At 39.1% G+C, this 17,225-nt stretch overlaps 1 protein-coding gene across 1 annotated transcript in view; it reads left to right on the forward strand.

Annotated features, from left to right (window-relative positions):
• The first annotated feature begins 268 nt into the window (after window positions 1–268).
• cerk (ceramide kinase) overlaps window positions 269–17,225 on the forward strand; it is a 51,487-nt gene continuing 34,530 nt past the window's right edge. The window contains exons 1-3 of the mRNA XM_048553998.2: window positions 269–579; window positions 12,084–12,215; window positions 15,241–15,363. Coding sequence (XP_048409955.2) covers window positions 447–579; window positions 12,084–12,215; window positions 15,241–15,363 — 388 coding nt within the window. The 5' untranslated portion in view covers window positions 269–446. The remainder of the gene's footprint in view (window positions 580–12,083; window positions 12,216–15,240; window positions 15,364–17,225) is intronic.

Raw genomic sequence — 17,225 nt, forward strand, 5'->3', positions numbered from 1 at the left:
TGTAACAAAGTGTGGAACTAGATGAACACAGCAGGCCAAGCAGCATCGTAGGACCACTGGCCTGCTGTGTTCATCCAGCACCACACTTTATCTTGGATTCTCCAGCATCTGCAGTTCCCACTATCTCTACCCCCCGGGTTGTGCCAGTCATAACCGCACCCCCAAAATTGGTGTCATCTTAGTCCCGCCCGGCCCCCTGCTTGGGGCAGTCTAGGCCCCGCCCTCATCTCTCGTCCAGTTTGGGATAGTGCCGATGGTGTCGCGCTCCGTCTGTTACGTGATGACGGAAGCACGGTGGATGAGGGAACTGCGAGCAGGTCGGCGAAGAACAACAGGGACGATCGGCGGCGTTCGGGGATGTCCGTTCCCTGACAGAGGAGCCGAGCCGGTGCTCGCAACTCCGCTCCACCAGCCCGCAACATCGCAACCATTGTTTGCCGCCGGCCATGGAGGGGCCGTTGCCGCCACTGCTCCTTTCGCGTTTGTTAGTCGGTAACCAGCCGTTCGAAGTCACCTTGACCGAGACCGTTTTTTCTTGGCAGCCGCTCCGTCCGAAGAAAGCCTCGCCAGCCGGAACGGGTGAGCTAGGAGCCGCCGCCTCGGTGTCGTGTGTTATTCACCCGCAAGGGCAGAATGAGCAGCTGTTGAGTGTTTAGAAATTGAGGCGGAGGTGGAATGCCTTTTACTTTGTGTCACCCTTCTCTTTAACCTGCGTTCTCCCCGCCCCCACCCCCGCAATAGTGAAACAGTCACCTGCTGGAGTCAGATCCAAGGTGAGAAAGTGAGTCTGACCCTCTCCTGTACACAGAGGTCGCCCTTGTCATCGTGTCAACACCTTATGACAAAGCAGAACAAAGAACTGTAGATACTAAAAGATCTGAAAGGGGGGAGGGGGGATCGGAAACGAGAAACCATTAGAGAAACTCAGCCGGTCTGGCAGCATTTGTGGAAAGAAGTAAACTGAATGAAAATTTCCAGCCCGGTGACCTTCATACAGAAGAGTCCAAAGAATGATCACTGGACTCTAAAAGTTAGCTCCTCTTTCTCTTCACTTTACAATAAAGGTCTTTTAACGGTGCCCTGAAATCCGCCTGTTGGCTCCCACTTCCAACCCGACAACAGGAGTTGCCTGCTTGTTTTGAAGTTCGCCACTTTAAGTTCCAAAGAAAAGTTGATAGGACTTTACTTAAAGGACTTTAGGCTTATTTCTTACCATCGTGCTCTTGTCGCGATTTTTTCCGGTTGCCCTATTTCCTTTTTATAAGTTTATGTTAAATTGTGGTTCTACGAAAGAATTGGTACTTTTCTCAGTTGCTCTAGAAATCTCAAAACTCGTTAAACATTTTGCCGTATAATATTTTAATTCTTTTCTTGGGCTGTGAGCGTCTATGCAAGGCTAGCTTTTGTTGTTCATCCTCAATGGCTCTTGAGAAAATGGTGGTTTTCAGTTCATTTAGAATTACAGGAAATAATATTGTACTCTGCAATTTGTTAAATTGATCAGAAGATCAAGATTTGAATATGTTTTCTTGATGATTGTGTCGTGTATATTTAACCCAGCATTGTTCTCTCACGCTTCAGTGGTGTTACTTTCTCAGTAAACTGGGGAGCTAACTTTTGAAGTCTCCTTGATTGATTTTTAACCAAGCATTCCAAAAAAAGTTAATCTGAAATCAGTAATTTAAGTAATTTGTGTTCATTTGATTAACGGATAATAAGATGTTCTGGCTTTACAGCAGATTGCCTTGCACAAAACAGAAGGCAAATTTTTATCTTTCTAGCTTTCTGTATGACTGTTAAATTTGGTGTTTGAGAATTGGAAATGAGAACTCACATTGGAATCACTTTACTTAATAGAGGAAATTAAATGCACTCACTATTTCAGATTAACTGTTTAAGTCAGCCATTCAGACCTGAAACAGCAAGTTTGATGTTAGGCTGTGTATAGTTTAGAATAGGGTATTGTTATGCTTGCACAAGCATCTCTGGATAAGCAATTTTCTTTCTTGCTTATTGTACAGCAACTCCTACAAGGAGGAAACATGGATCTATGGATAAGTGTTTTCAAATCAGCCTGTTCAGAGATGATATGACACACCTCTGCAGCAGGTGAGACTTGAACCTGGGTCTGCTGGCTCAGAGGTAGGGACATTATCACTGTGCCGCTCGAGTCCTCATTGCATCTATAGATTTTTATTTCTAACCAGCCAGTTCAGAGATATTAATACACACTCCGAACAGATGGGACTTGAACCTGGGCCTCCCAGGATAAAGACACTGACATTATTTGAAGGCTTGGGATCACCTATGGATTTTTTTTAATCAACCTGTTCAGAAATGTAATTGTGCTCCTCTGGAGCAGGAGGAACTTGGACCCAGTCCTCAGGGCCCAAAGGTTTATCATTACCACTGCACCACTCGAGTCCTCATTGCATCTCTGAATTTTATTTTCTAATCAGCCTGTTCAGTGATGTTATTACGTACCTCTGGAGCAGGTGGGACTTGAACCCAGTTATCTCAATTCAGAGATAGGAGCACTATAAATTCACCACAAGAGGATCCCCATCTACAGATATTAAGTGGGACAGATATCTCCTTCAGTGAAATTCTCCAGCAATCCCTCCATCCACTAACCCTGACTGTCAAGGCTTTGAATTAATAATTGTACTTGAGGAAAGCAGAAAATCTGCATCTAATGGGCCATAAAACATTAAAGCATTGAGCTTTGGTGGAATTCAGTAAAAAAGAACTGCAGTAACAAGCTTGCCTAAAAGCTTCGCGCAGAGAGACCTGGGTATTCAGATCCATTGTACCCTGAAGGTGGCAATGCAGTTCGATAGTGGTCAAGAAGGCATATGACATGCTTTCTTTCATTGGGCGGGGTATTGAGTACAAGAGTTGGTAAGTCATGTTACAGTTGTATAGGACTTGGTTTGACCACATTTGGAATACTAAGTACAGTTCTGGTCGCCACATTACCAAAAGGATGTGGATGCTTTGGAGAGGGTGCAGAGGAGGTTCACCAGGATGTTGCCTGGTATGGAGGGTGCTAGCTATGAAGAGAGGTTGAGTAGATTAGGATTGTTTTCATTAGAAAGACAGAAGTTGAGGGTGGACCTGATTGAAGTCTACAAAATCATGAGAGGTATAGACAGGGTGGATATCAAGAAGCTTTTTCCCAGAGCAGGGGACTCGGTTACTAGGGGTCGCAACTTCAAGGTTAGCGGGGAAAAGTTTGAGGGAGATACGCACGGAAGGTTCTTTACGCTGAGGCTGGTGGGTGCCTGGAATGCATTGCCAGTGGAAGTGGTAGCGGCGGGCACGATAGCGTCATTTAAGCTGTATCTAACAGAAACATGAATGGGCAGGGCGCAGAGGGATACAGACCCTTGGAAAATAGGTAACGGATTTAGGTGGAGGATCTGGATCGTCACAGGCTTGGAGGGCGGAAAGGTATATTCCTGTGCTGTAATTTTCTCTGTTCTTGTTTTTTTGTTTTCTTTGTTCTAACAGTGACTGTGTAATCACTGTCAATTGTCATAAAACCTGTCTGGTTCACTCACGTCCTTTCAGTAAGCAGACCTGCAATCCTAACTAATCCCACCTGGCCTACATATGAGTCCAGAACCACAGCAATGTCGTTCACTGTTAACTGCCTTCTGGGCAATTAGGGATGGCCTACTCAGCGATACCCACATCCCAGAAACTGAAAAGATTAACTAAAGGAGGAGAGTCTGATAAAGAAGTGGAGACAATTTGGAATGAATTCTACAGACTATGTCTTGGAGAACTGAAGGCATAGCTAGCAATAGCAAGGCCAAGAAAAGTGGGAATGACTAAGAGGTGAGAATTAGAAGAGTTGACCTGGTAGGTGGTGACAGAGAAAGGGAGGAGAAGCAGAGGCATGGTGAATTGGTCTGGTGAAATTTGCAAATAACGATGAGAATTTTCAATCTGAGATGTTGTTCAACCAAGAGCCAGTGTTCATCAGCAAATGCAGAGGTAATCGAAATTAGTGCATTGCTGGATACAGACTGTAGAGGTTTGAAAAAGTACAAATTTGGAGGCTGACCAGGACTTCATGGAATTGTCCAGCACTGAGGTAATTTGGATGCTGAAGTCCTATGAAAAGTTTGGGGAAAAAAGGGTAGGGGTTTTAGCTTGAGGGAAGATGAAATAGATTTACAGAAAGGCAATATGAAATGTTTTATTCTATGTTGGAACCCTCATTTCTGTTTGTCAGATTATCTGATTACGCTTTACTGCAATTTCTGTTGTTCATTTCAAGTATGATTCCACTGCTCTGAAATATGGTTTCTTAAGTCCTGTATGCCATGCTGTATGAATGTTTGAGTCTTTTGTGGGTACTGTCTAAATCTTTAGAACCCCTACAGTGTGGAAACAGGCCCTTTGGCCCAACAAGTCCACACTGAACCTCAGAGCATCCCACCTAAATCTACATAACCTTGAACACTATGGGCAATTTAGTCTGGCCAATCCATCTAATCTGCACATCTTCGGACTGTGGGAGAAAACCCACGCAGACACAGTGAGAATGTGCAAACTCCGCACACGGTCGCCCAAGCCTGGAATTGAACCCAGGTCCCTGGCTCTGTGTGGCAGCAGTGATAACCACTGAGCCACCGTGCCACCCCAAATCTGTAATGTAAATCTGCAGTGTAATTGCCTCAGGTTGTTTGGTTTTTCTTCTGTCAAAGAGCTTGGTTTTTGCTATTGTAGGATTAACACTTTGCATGCACATGCAACCGAGTTATAGAGAAAGCACAGCATTTTGATCAATTTAAAACGCAAAACAGCCCTATCACAACAATTAATGCTGGTTGGCCATTATATTTCTGGCTTTGTTTGATTTTTGTCATTTTTCTTGTTCTGCTCTTTGTCTGTAAATCTTCTTGACCTTCATTGACCTTTGATTCATTTTTCTGTGGCAAGTTTTACACTTGTGTAATGGGAAATACATGTTTTTGGAGAAACACTAACAGTTTTCACTTTGCTGGTTTTTTTTCATAAGTTTTTGATACTAATCAATCTGAATTAGTTGAATACTGTCATTGCAGTTCATCTTTTTCCGTTTGACCTTGCTCACATACTCACAAAGTTACAGACTGTGGGACTGTCATGGAGACCATGTTGTAGTAGCTTTGAAACTGAGCCTTTGCTTGTAGAATACAAATTAAATATTGCATAAAATTTTTGCCTTGTAGTGTTTTTGAATTTTCCATGACATGATACAGTCTTTTGAAATGAACATCACAAATTTCGTTTGACTTTGAAGAGTGCTAAAGGCACGATCCAGTCAGACTTTACTGAGTATCCAAGATGATGTATCAGTAGTAGTTTGGTGTATTCTAACAAACATTCTGGACGAAAGTGGTGATTAATACATCAGAAAATTAAACTGCATACAAATTAGGAGCTGAAGTAGGCCATTCAAGCCAACGCTGCCATTCAATAAGGTTGTGGCTAATTTACTTTTAACCTCCAGTTTGCATTTCTGTGTACTCCTGATAACTTATCATTCCTTTTTTTTAAATCAAAGATCAGTCTACCTAATGATAACAAGGTGTAAAGCTGGATGAACACAGCAGGTCAAGCAGCATCAGAGGAACAGGAAAGCTGATGTTTTGGGTCGCAACCTTCTTCTGCTCCTCTTATGCTGCTTTGTCTGCTGTGTTCATCGTGTTCTCCACCTGGTTGTCTCAGATTCTCCAGCATCTGCAGTTCGTACTATCTCCATCTACCTACGTCTTGGAGATTTTCCAAGATTCTGCTTTTCCCATCTTTTCCATGAGGGAGTTTGTACAGGATGTTGTTAAGGCCTCTTCTGGATTACTGTGTCCAGTTCTGTCTCCCTGTTACAGGGAGGATGTTATTAAGCTGGAGGGGGTTCTGAAGAGATTTACGAGGATGTTGCTGGGAATGGAGGGTGAGAGTTGTAGGGACAGGCTGAACAGACTGGGACATCTTTCACTGGAGCGTAGGAGGTTGAGGGGTGACCTTATTGAAGATTATAAAATCATGAGGGGTATAGCTAAGGTGAATGACAGGTGGATTTTGCCTGAGGTGAGGGATTTCAAGACAAGGGGTGAGAGGAGGATGATTTTAAAAGAAGATCTGAGGGTAATTTATTTTTACACTGTAGTTCATGTGTGGGTTGAACTTGCAGAGGTTTCATTTACAACGTTTAAAAGACATTTAGATAAGTATGTGAGTAAAAGGGATATGGGCCAAGTACAAGCAAGAGGGACTAGTTTTTTGCTTTATGGTGGGCATGGACTGGCTGGACCACAAGTTTTTTTTTCCATGCTGTATATCTTTGATTTGAAAAAAGGAATGATAAGTTATCAGGAGTAGACAGAAATACGGGGGAAGCAGTAGTATGGTGATTTCACTGGACGTGTAATTCAGAATCTCAGTTAAACGTTTCAGGGCTATTGTGGGATTTGACTAAAATAAAAATCTGGAATTACAAACTAGCCTCATGACAATGATGTAATTACTGTCATTTGCAGTAAAAACCCCTCCGATTCACTAACATTCTTTAGAGAAAGAAATCTGCTAATCTTATCTGATTAAATCTACATGTAAATGTAAATCCATAGCAATATGTTTGACTCTTAACTGCCTGCTGAAATAGCCGAACAAGCTAATCAGTTCCAGGGCAATTAGGGACAGGCAATAAATGCTGGTTCAGCCAGTCAGTCTGGAGACACGTACATCACATGAAAGAATAGAAAAAAGGTTCACTTATTTTTAAAAATGACCCCTAGGTTTAGATTTTCCCCCGTGAAACACCCTTTTAACATTCATGCTGTCAAGAACCCTCAGGATTGAGGAAGTTTCGATCAAATCACCACCTATTCTAATAAACTGCAACAGGTATAGGCCAGACCTTTACTTGAAAGATAACTTACTCGTTACAGGTTGAGTCCAGTCAGCCTCCAACGCATTTGCATTCATAATTGGAGAAAGGTCCTGCACACAGCTCCCAAGATAAGCATGACCCTCTGACTTCCGTATTCAATTCCTGTCAATACACAAGAGCATTCAGTAAGCATTCCCAATTACTTCTTATATCTGCATACTAATGTTTTGTAATTTGCACGCTTGAGTATTACAGTTTCTCAACATTGAGATAATAAGCTTCTTAGTAGTTATTCTTCAAGCTGTAATGGACAATTTCACATTTTTCCACATAACACTGTATTTGCCAGATCTGTGCCCACACTTAACAAATCTATCTGTATACTTTATAGTTTCCTTGTGTCGTCTTTACAACTTAAAATTTGTACTTACCTTTATGTCGTCAGCAAAATTAACAACTTTCCCTTCAGTCCCTTCGTCCGAATCATTCACATAAATTGTGTGAAGATTTAAGGCCCAGAACAAATCCCAATATTACATTGCGCGCTAATTCCTGACAATGCTTAAAGATTACATTTCTAAATTCCATGTGAAAGGATGAAACAGAGGTCAAATTCAAATTTTTAGAATTGTAGAAGATATTGGAACATCTAATTTAATCCCGTTTTGACATCAGGTTCACACCTGTTACCTTCCTACAACAAACAGAAGTAATAGCAAACCAATAAGAATTATTTCAACAATTTAAAGAAATTTGCCTTTGTCATTATACCCAAACCTGCTTTCATTTCACCAAGAAAAGGCAGTAACTTTAGCTATTTCATATGCGCAACTGTGCACAGTTCTGGTTGCCCTGCAAGAAGAAACATACTCTTAAATTGGAGATGATTCAGAAAAGATTGACCACGATGTTGCTGAGACTAGAGGGTTTCACGTGTATGGATAGGCTGAGACCTTTTTCACTGGAGCATGGGAGGTTGAGGTTTACAAAATAATGAGGGGCATAGATAAGGTGAATAAGAGGGAGGCGATGGCCTCCTGGTATTATCAATGGATTGTTAATCCAGAGACCCAGGTAACATTCTGGGGATCTGGGTTCAAATTCTGCCACGGCACATGGTGAATTTGAATTCAATAAAATGTCTGGAATTAAGAGTTGATGACCATGAATGCATTGTTGAATGTCAGAAAAACCCATCTGCTTCACTAATGCCCTTCAGGGAAGGAAACTGCCATCCTAACCTGGCCTGGCCTTCATATGACTCCAGACCCACAGCAATGTGGCTGACTCTTAAATACCCTCTGGGCAATTAGGGATGGGCAATAAATGTTGCCTAGCTCGTGATGCCCTCATCCCGTTAACAAGTTTTTAAAAAATCAAAGATATTTTACCTAGGGTGGAGGAGTTCAAAACTTTGGGACATATTTTTAAGGTGAGAGGAGGAATTTTCAAAAAGACCTGAGAGGCAACCTTTTCATACAGGTGATTCATGTATGGAATGAACTGCCAGAGGAAGTGGTGGATGCAGGTACAGTTATGACATTTAAAAGACACTTGGACAGGTGCATGAGGTGGAAAGGTCTGGAGGGATCTGAGCCAAATGCAGGCACATGGGACTAGTTTTGTTTGGGAAACTTGGTCGGCATAGACGAGTTGGACTGAAAGGTCTTATTCCTTGCTGGATGACTCTGACTGTATGACATATAAGTGATAATCATGGATGCTCACACGTGCACATTTGCCTAAGATTGTTTGCATTGACCGCACATTGTTTTGGAAGGAAAAACTAAGCTGTCCAGCACACCCACTTTGTTTTCAATATCACTTGCCCTCAGGATGATTCAAGAATAGAAAGGTTGAAGATAACTCCATGTTTAATTTAGCTACAATTTTAAAACACTTCTCAAATTCTCTAAAGTTGAACAGTATGCACTCGATCAAAGACTATTTAAAAAATAAGAACAGCAGTATGTTGTTCAGGCCCTCAAGCCTGTTCCACCGTTCAATTGAATCATGGCTGATCTGACATTCTACACATGCACTTTCACGTGTTTCCCCCATAACCCTTGATTCCCTGGTCAAGAATTTATCCATCTGAGCCGTAAAGGACACACGAACTCTGTCTCCATAGCTCTTTATGGCAGGGGGTTCCAAGATTTTCAACCCTCTGAAAGAAGTTATTCCTCCTCGTATCAGAATGAAGGGGCACTAATTTAAGACTGAGACCATGCCGTCTGATCCTTGACTCTGCCATGAGGGGAAACATCATCTCAGCATTTGCCCTGTCAAACCCCTCAAGAATCCTGTATGTTTCATTGAAATCACTTGTCATTCTTTTAAATTTTAATGAATAGAATCCCAAACTGTTTAGGCTTTATTCATCAGACAGTCCCTTTATACTGGGGATCATCCTAATGATCCTGAACTTTTTCCTGTATTATTTCGATTAAAATGATACCTTTCGCAAATAAGGTGACCAAACTGTCGACAATACTCAAGATATGGTCTCTCCATGAACAATTACTGTGCGACTTCCCTACTTTTACACTCCAACCCCCTTGAAATAAGGGCCAACATTCCATTAGTCTTCCTGATTACCTGCTGAACCTGAGTGCTAGCTTTCTACGTTTTGTGCACAAGTACCCCCAAGTCCCTGTGTTGCGGTTTTCTGTGGTATTTCTCCATTTAAATAGTATTCTGTTGTTTTGTTCTTCCTTCCAAAACAAGCAACTTTACATTTTTCCACATCATACTGCATTTACCAACATTTTGCCCACCTACTTGACGTATCAGTATCCCTCTCGAAATTTGCCTTTCCACCTATTTTAGTCATCTGCAATAATTTCATTGTTATTTAGTTAAATGATCACAATTTTAATTGATATTTAACATATTTTAAATGTATTTTAAGTAATCAGTGTTTAATTTGATGTGAATATTTTTAGATTGTACCCAAAACTCAGCTAACTGGATCTCAAAATCATAGTATAAAGTTTTGTAATGACTCCAGCATCAACATGGAGACAAATATCCAACTCTGCTTTTCTTTATTTTTGTTTCCGTTTCTATCTTTGAACACTTGCCGAACCAAGATACTAAACCAAGCAAAGAACAAGTCACACTTTTTTCAATCAATGTATAAAACACCTTCCTGTGCACAAAAAAAAAGTATAGGTGCAGGAGCAGACCGTACCATCAAGTCTGTCCTGCTGTTCACTGCAATCATTACTGATTTTAGGCTTCAACTCAATCTCCTTGCCTATTCCTGATGTCACTAAGAAGTGCTCATCCAGAAAACTGATGCAGACGTGATGGGTGAAAAGGCTTCTGTGATGTAATATTTCTGCGATTTTTGAGAGATCTCTTAATTCTCAAGACAGACCTTAAATATGGTCAATGATGGAACAGCCACAAGCCGTATGACACACAGAATTCCAAAAGAGACTTCACCTCATTGGTGACCTTAGTGGTCAGTCCCTTAACTTGAGGTTGCACTTCCATGTCTAGATTGCCAACCAGTAGCATGTCAAGTCCTTTTAGAATCTCGTATGTTAATCCATGGAATGGGTATGTTCACATTAAATAGGAGCATAATTTATGTATGCTTAACCTTAGTTTTGAAGAATTTTGCCATATCTTTTTCAATTAATTTTATGACGTACAGTTGACTTTATGCACTGACCGGCATTTGTAAGCTTGTGCTAAGTAGTGCAGTATACTTGTTTGCAGCTAACTGATGCTTAAGACTGTTTTGCTTTATTACCGTAGTTATTACACATTGTGAAATATTGTCCAGGTGGCTGTGCTAAATATTGTAGCCTATTTTTCACTTCAGTGGCATGTTGTGTTACGTAGAAAGGATTCAATGCCACAGCAACCTCTGGAGTTCCAATGTTGTACAAAGTGTCATTTGAAAACAAATGTATACACATAATTAATTGGAGATTCACAGCCTTGTCCTTAGCTACCATTGTTTTCTAATAGCCAGTAAATGCATGGCAGAAGAGCAGACTAATGATTTTACAGAAAGCCAAAGCATTAACTGGAAATGCCACTTCTGTTCCTCACAATACTGGTGTTGCCAGATTTGTTGAGTATTTCGAGCAGTTTTGCTTTGTCTTTTGTTTTTATTTCAGATCTGCAGTATCCACAGTGTTTTGATTATGTTTTCCTATTCCCTCGGAGTGCCCCACTTCCATCTCTGATACTGAAATCCCTATCATTGAATTGAAAGACAAAATAACATTTGGGGAAAGGAGGAGAAATTTCTTCACACCATCGTTAGATTTAGAGTACGCAGAATATGGTAGATCAAATGACATAGTAATTTTCAAAAGGCAATGGAGTTATGTACTTAAATGGGAATCATTTTCAATTGGTATGGGGAAAAATTGAATTGTGGAACTAAATCTGATATTTTCACAAGAGGTTTCCAAGCTAAGCTAAATTACAAAATTCTGTGACCAGATACTCTGTACTTTCTTGCATAGTACTGGAGACACGATCAATAAGGCTGGCAACATTTTATGTTGCAGGTTACCAGGTAGTCAGAGTGCCATCTGCAGCAAATTGTTCTGAAGTGACATTTTGCATTTTTTCCACCCCATAAACTATAAACATTTCTCCTGTACTGAAGGATGTACTTTTTAAATGAGCTCACGAAAGTCAGACCTATATCATTTCTAGCTCATTTTTAACCTCAAATCTTGATTTTTTTTTTTCTTCTGATTTCAACAGCTGTACTTCGAGTCAAAATGTTATGGCCAAACTATAGAGTTAAATGTAAAACTAACAATGAAATTAAGATGCTGTTCATTTTTTGCCTTAGCCACTCCAGCCCAGAAGCTCGGAAATATTTTGAGCGGACTCTTGGCAATATGTATTTTAATTTTCCAATGATTTTAAATCCATGTCATAGGTAGGTTTGATAAAGTTGCATTCAGTGTAGTAGTTTAATTTAAAATGTTGTCTGAATTATTAAACTGCAGGTGCAAGCGCATTTTTTTGCATGAAATATGTGAAACTAACATTGCTTGTCACTTTTGATTTTTGCAGTTAATATATTTCGCTGTCGGGACATGAACAAGAATTAATGCAATTGTTTAATACATCATCTATTATTAAGCTTAGTCATAGAGTGCTACTGCCTCTTAAAAAGAATTAACAAAAAAAAAGTGAAATATTTATTTTCAAACAGGGAGGCTTTTTGTGCCTGTTTGTGATATTGTTGCTGTTCGTGAAACTGAAGAAGATGGAATAAGTAAAGAAAGTGGAAGGTGGCAGAAGATGCCTTCGTTTTCAACTGAGCTGACTTTGCATGCATTTACAGGTACTGTTGTTCATATTTCAACCAGCACTTAGAAAAATTTCATTCATCTATGCATAATTCTGTCAGAATTTCAGTTTTTCTAAGTTTGCTTATTTTCATTCTCAGTTAACAATTAGCTCGTCTTCTGATTTTGGTTTTCCTTTTCTTGTGATATACTTAGCATTATTGAAGGCAATCATAGCATCTCCATCGCTAACAACAGCTTAGTAAGCACAAGCCCTGGATCACATTCGGGTATTTCCTGCTCCGTTTTAGTTGCCAATCCATCTGCCATATTATTTAAACGTGAAATGGCTGCACACCATGAGCCTTCTAATTTGTATGGTAGTTTTATTTATGTGATTAATTTTCTTCATTTCTCACGTAGTTATTTGCCCCCCCACTCCTGAGAGATTTGCCACCAGCTGATGCAGCAGTTAAAGGCACCTATATGCCCAGTAATTACCCAGAGACCACTTTTCAATCCATTTTGTAAATACCGTTTCCACGTACGTCACCCCTTTATGGCATAGCGCATTGGTACTGAATGTACGTAGTTCTGTTATAAATTTTCTTTAAATTTAGTTTTTATCCTTATAGATTTTGTGTGCAATATATTTACTTTGTGTACCTTGGAATAATGGTTATTTTCCATGCTATTCTTCAGAGTAATGGACACAATTTTCAGCAATAGGTCACTGCTGTTTAGTTGTCTATTATGATTTTTAAGAAAATGGGCAGCTCTCTGGATAGGAAGTCTGTTCAGGCGATTGCAATCTGACAAATTTTTGCTTGAGGTCTTAGCCTTTAACTGTTGGTTTCTGTTTTGTGCTCATGGCATTTTAATATTATGTGAACAAGATTCTATGTAGAAATTATTGTCTTAATACAAGTAATAAAGTTGAATTATCCGTCTCCAAATTATTTCTTTTTCTACTTTAGGATGGGATTTATTTTCAATTTCCCCTTACCCTTCCATATCCAAACTTATTATGTATTCAATATTAACTACGTTCATGTTGAATTTGTCATTTAGGCTCCAAGATCATATGAAAGATATCAATGTATATTGTCCTTGAATCCATTAAATCATATTGTCAGAATACGAATATTGTTGCTGTCCATTACTAGAACTGTCCATTAAAGAAGTGCGCACAAACTTCACTGTGCCTTCAACTGGTGATTCAACATTTGGTCGTCATCCTTTAGGTAAAAAAAAACTCCTATTCATCCATTCTTGGGAGAGGAGTCTAATTTGATGATTTCTGCACTGTCTTTATTCTAGCAAAGAGATAAAGATCAATGTTCTTACTCTTTCCCAATTGTATTCACAGCACTCTTTGTATTAATTGGAAGCTCGTTCTGTGGATTTTATTAGGTTTAAAGGCATGTTTTATGACTAAATCTGTTGATGTGCAGTCTCACCAATTTACGTGGCCTTTGTTTTTTTTTGGATCTGATGAATCAAGCGTTTGATGTATTTTAAAATAATCGTGCACAAACAACAAAATGCATATTTCTAAGACTACTGGAACATCATCCTCTGATTCATGTAGGGTCAGCAGACCTGAGTAATATTGTTGGCTTACACATTGCTCTTTGTGGATATCGAAGCTCGGGGTATACAACCTTGGCTGCATGCCTCGACCTCTTCTATTAGTAACTCAATTCTAGTTAAATTTTAATTTCCAGGCATTGCTGAAGGGTCATAGACTCTACGCTAAAAAGTTTCAAAAGGAAGTTTTAAAATTCCTCAAACAACCTAAACTGCAAACTGTTTAAATTTAATACTGGGCTGAAGTGTACTGAGCTGATTATGACATTCATGAGAGCTTCAAACTTCTTTAGGAACCTTGTTCCAAGTTACATTGCAAAGCTAGCAAAAGTAATGTGCAAATATGCCATTTCTGATCGGTGCAAATTGTATCTGCCCTATTGGGAAACTTACTCTTTCAATGTAAAATTAAGAACAATTAGCTTTGTTTCAACCGAACTTTCAAAAGCCTTTTGCGCATTTTTTCGTAATGTAAACATTTCAGATAATGCATCAAGTAAGTCAACTGATGAGTAAAGGAAAAACATTTGGTAAAACAGCAAGTATACTTCAGGTTGGAAATGTAATAAATGTAACTAATTTGGATTATAATGTACTTTCTTAAATTTATTGTGATTATTGAGTAAACTTGCATTTACCAAAATCTTAGAATATGAAATTAATGGCTTTGGAGCACAGTGTGGTACCATTCAACCTTTTTTTAAACATGTAAATTTATCACATACAATGCCATTGTTTCGTACCACTTTGAGAAAGCTGACAACAAAACCCTGAAACTTCCATCAGTGTTGACATGATTGATTGATTGACATTACTTTGAAGTTCACAATTAAGAGCTGAAGAAAATGCCTTGTTTTCTACATTACAGTGCAAGCTTTTGGATGATGAAGAAATGTAATTTGCTACCAGGCAACTGGAATGCAATTTATTCTAAAACAACAATGACCTGAAACTCAAATCTTAGTTCATGAAACACTGAAACAATGACTCAATTTCAAAATAAAACATTATATCAGAGTTGCAGTGTTTCTTTTTTCAAAAAAAAGGGAAAATTGTTATTCAACAAAAATTTCAGAAATCTTTGGGAAGTCGTTGACAATGAATGGAGGTAATCCTCTTGGGAATGTGCCAGTCACTTGACTCCTTAGGTAAACAATGCAAAGTTGCACCAAGATTCAGAGAAACAAAATGATGGATTTAGGCTTCCCAGAATTTTAGGAAATTATGAAGCTTTCTTTGGAAGTTGTTTATTTGAAGAATTCGGTTTTAAAAAATAACTTTGTGCACTTGTCTTCATTAAGACTACAGTGATTCACATTTCTTGTTTGTAGAATGACAGGCATCTTGTAAGATAAAATGAACCCCGCTTTGAACTCAGCAATCGCTCAAAATTCCTAGCCAACAAGATGAGTTGTGTAAATGTATTAAAGTTGTCTTCCACTTCTTTGAAGTACTATACATTATTTCATAATTATTTTGTTTTATCTTTAGTATATCATGTGCAGAGGTCAAAAAGACACCATTGGGAGTGCAGTGGAGTGACCTTTTATTGCTGTGACCACCTACTCTGTAACAAGTGGGTACAAGCACTTAAAGAACAGATGGATTTCCAAGGTACTGTATGTTTTGGTGAAGTAAAGATATACCACATATTTGACAGTTCTTTTTACAAGTCAGGGTAACCTGAGACCCTGTTCCAGACAGATGACCTTCCTTTCTCCTTCCTTTCTGCCTCTTCAAAACTATTTAAATCTAAAGTGCTATATTTTCACTGGAAACACAGTGGCCTGGATCTTCCAGTCCCCAGATATTTGGAGACTGGGTATACTCTGGAAAATGAGTCTGAACTATGCAGAAGTGCCAATCCACTGACCATGTAGAATTATCCAGGAAATTGAAAGGATAGGCAATTAGCCAGCATGTAGAATCCCCAGGGAAAGTCTCCAGCTCTTAGGTCAAATCAGAGACTTCTGAGGATTCTGGCTGCTTACCTGAACAGCTAGCCAGAAAAATTTGAGAAATTAAAATCTTCCCACTGGCACTGCACCTAAACGCATGTACACACACACTCATGCATGCAGAAAGGTTCAGCACCCCAGCCAAATTTGATTTTTAACTTCATTTTTATACAGCATTCACTGAATACTTTGTGTTTTTATGTTTCATCTACAAATGAAATCCTGGAAATGTTGTACTTGTAGTTTTGGGGTTGCATCCTCACGATGCCAGTGTGTAATTGATTACAATTGAAAGCTAATGGGTGAACTGTGGGTTGGAAAGTCGCACCAACTTAAAATGTTTTTGGTGTTGGCTTGAATTGAAGCGAAACTTTTTTTTTCTTCAAAGTAGGTAAATTATAGAGCTTTTAATTAGCCATTCTGGGATAAATATCTAATGAATTGTGTTCTACATAATGCATTCTGCCCTGCACCCCCACCTGAAATGTAGCACTGATTAGTAAAATTGAGAACAGTAAAGTTGGGTGTGACTGTATGCCTAAAGACAAAGGTCATTCACTTCAAAAGTAATTTTGGAAGAGTCATGAAATTAGGTAGTGGTAGTCGGACTAATATGGATTAGATATATAGATTTGGTCCTTGAATTTGTGGGGTTTCAAATGGGTTTATTTTGTCTTGTAATCTCAATTTGCTGCAAATCCTTTATTCTCCTCTTCTATCGCACTAAAGCTTGAGATGGTGGCTTTAATGAAGTTGTAAGTTTCAGCTAACCAAGTAAATGGAATATAAGCCAATAGGGTCTTCATATGAATTTCTGATTCTGATTCCTTAATCCGTTTAGTTATCTGATAAAAGATAAATCATGATTGTTGACTGATGTTCAAAATTTGTTATTAATAGAATGTGTTCCCATTTACAGAGGCAGTAATTGTCCATTTCCTTTTCAGTTATTTGGAAATTTTGTTGGATACATTGTAAAAATGTCATGTAGGTAATAAGCATGTTGGCCTGTGCAATGTTGCTCTTGTCAGGTTTTGCAAGAGATCTTTAGATTCTAGATTTGAACATGCAAATTACATTCTTAAAAACTAAGGCCTGATGCAGTGTTGTCTGTATTTTCATTATATGGGAAAATTGCATACATCATGCAATGAGTATCTGATGTTATTTGATATAGACTAGGTGTGGGGTTTTAATTCTGTGTCTCTTATTTCATGTGAGTCTAGTGTTTTCAGCTTTTGCACCACAGATCTACAGGAACAGAAGACTAAGATACAAAGGCATGATTAAAATTGGATGAGTGGTGTGCATTGCAGTGGACTGCAGTGCTATTTGGCGGAATAGGCTCTTTCTGTCCTGGAGACTTAACACTGTGACTGCAATAAGCCTGACTGGATCCAAGATTTTGATTATCAATAAGATTACTGCTTACATCTTTTCTTTTTTCTATTGACCCACCTTATTAGCCAGGCCTTTCTTCCACTTCCCTTTACTGAACACACAGTGCTAGGTAGTAGT

The sequence above is a fragment of the Stegostoma tigrinum genome, chromosome 25 (genome assembly GCF_030684315.1).
Source record: "Stegostoma tigrinum isolate sSteTig4 chromosome 25, sSteTig4.hap1, whole genome shotgun sequence".
Lineage (NCBI taxonomy): Eukaryota > Metazoa > Chordata > Chondrichthyes > Orectolobiformes > Stegostomatidae > Stegostoma > Stegostoma tigrinum.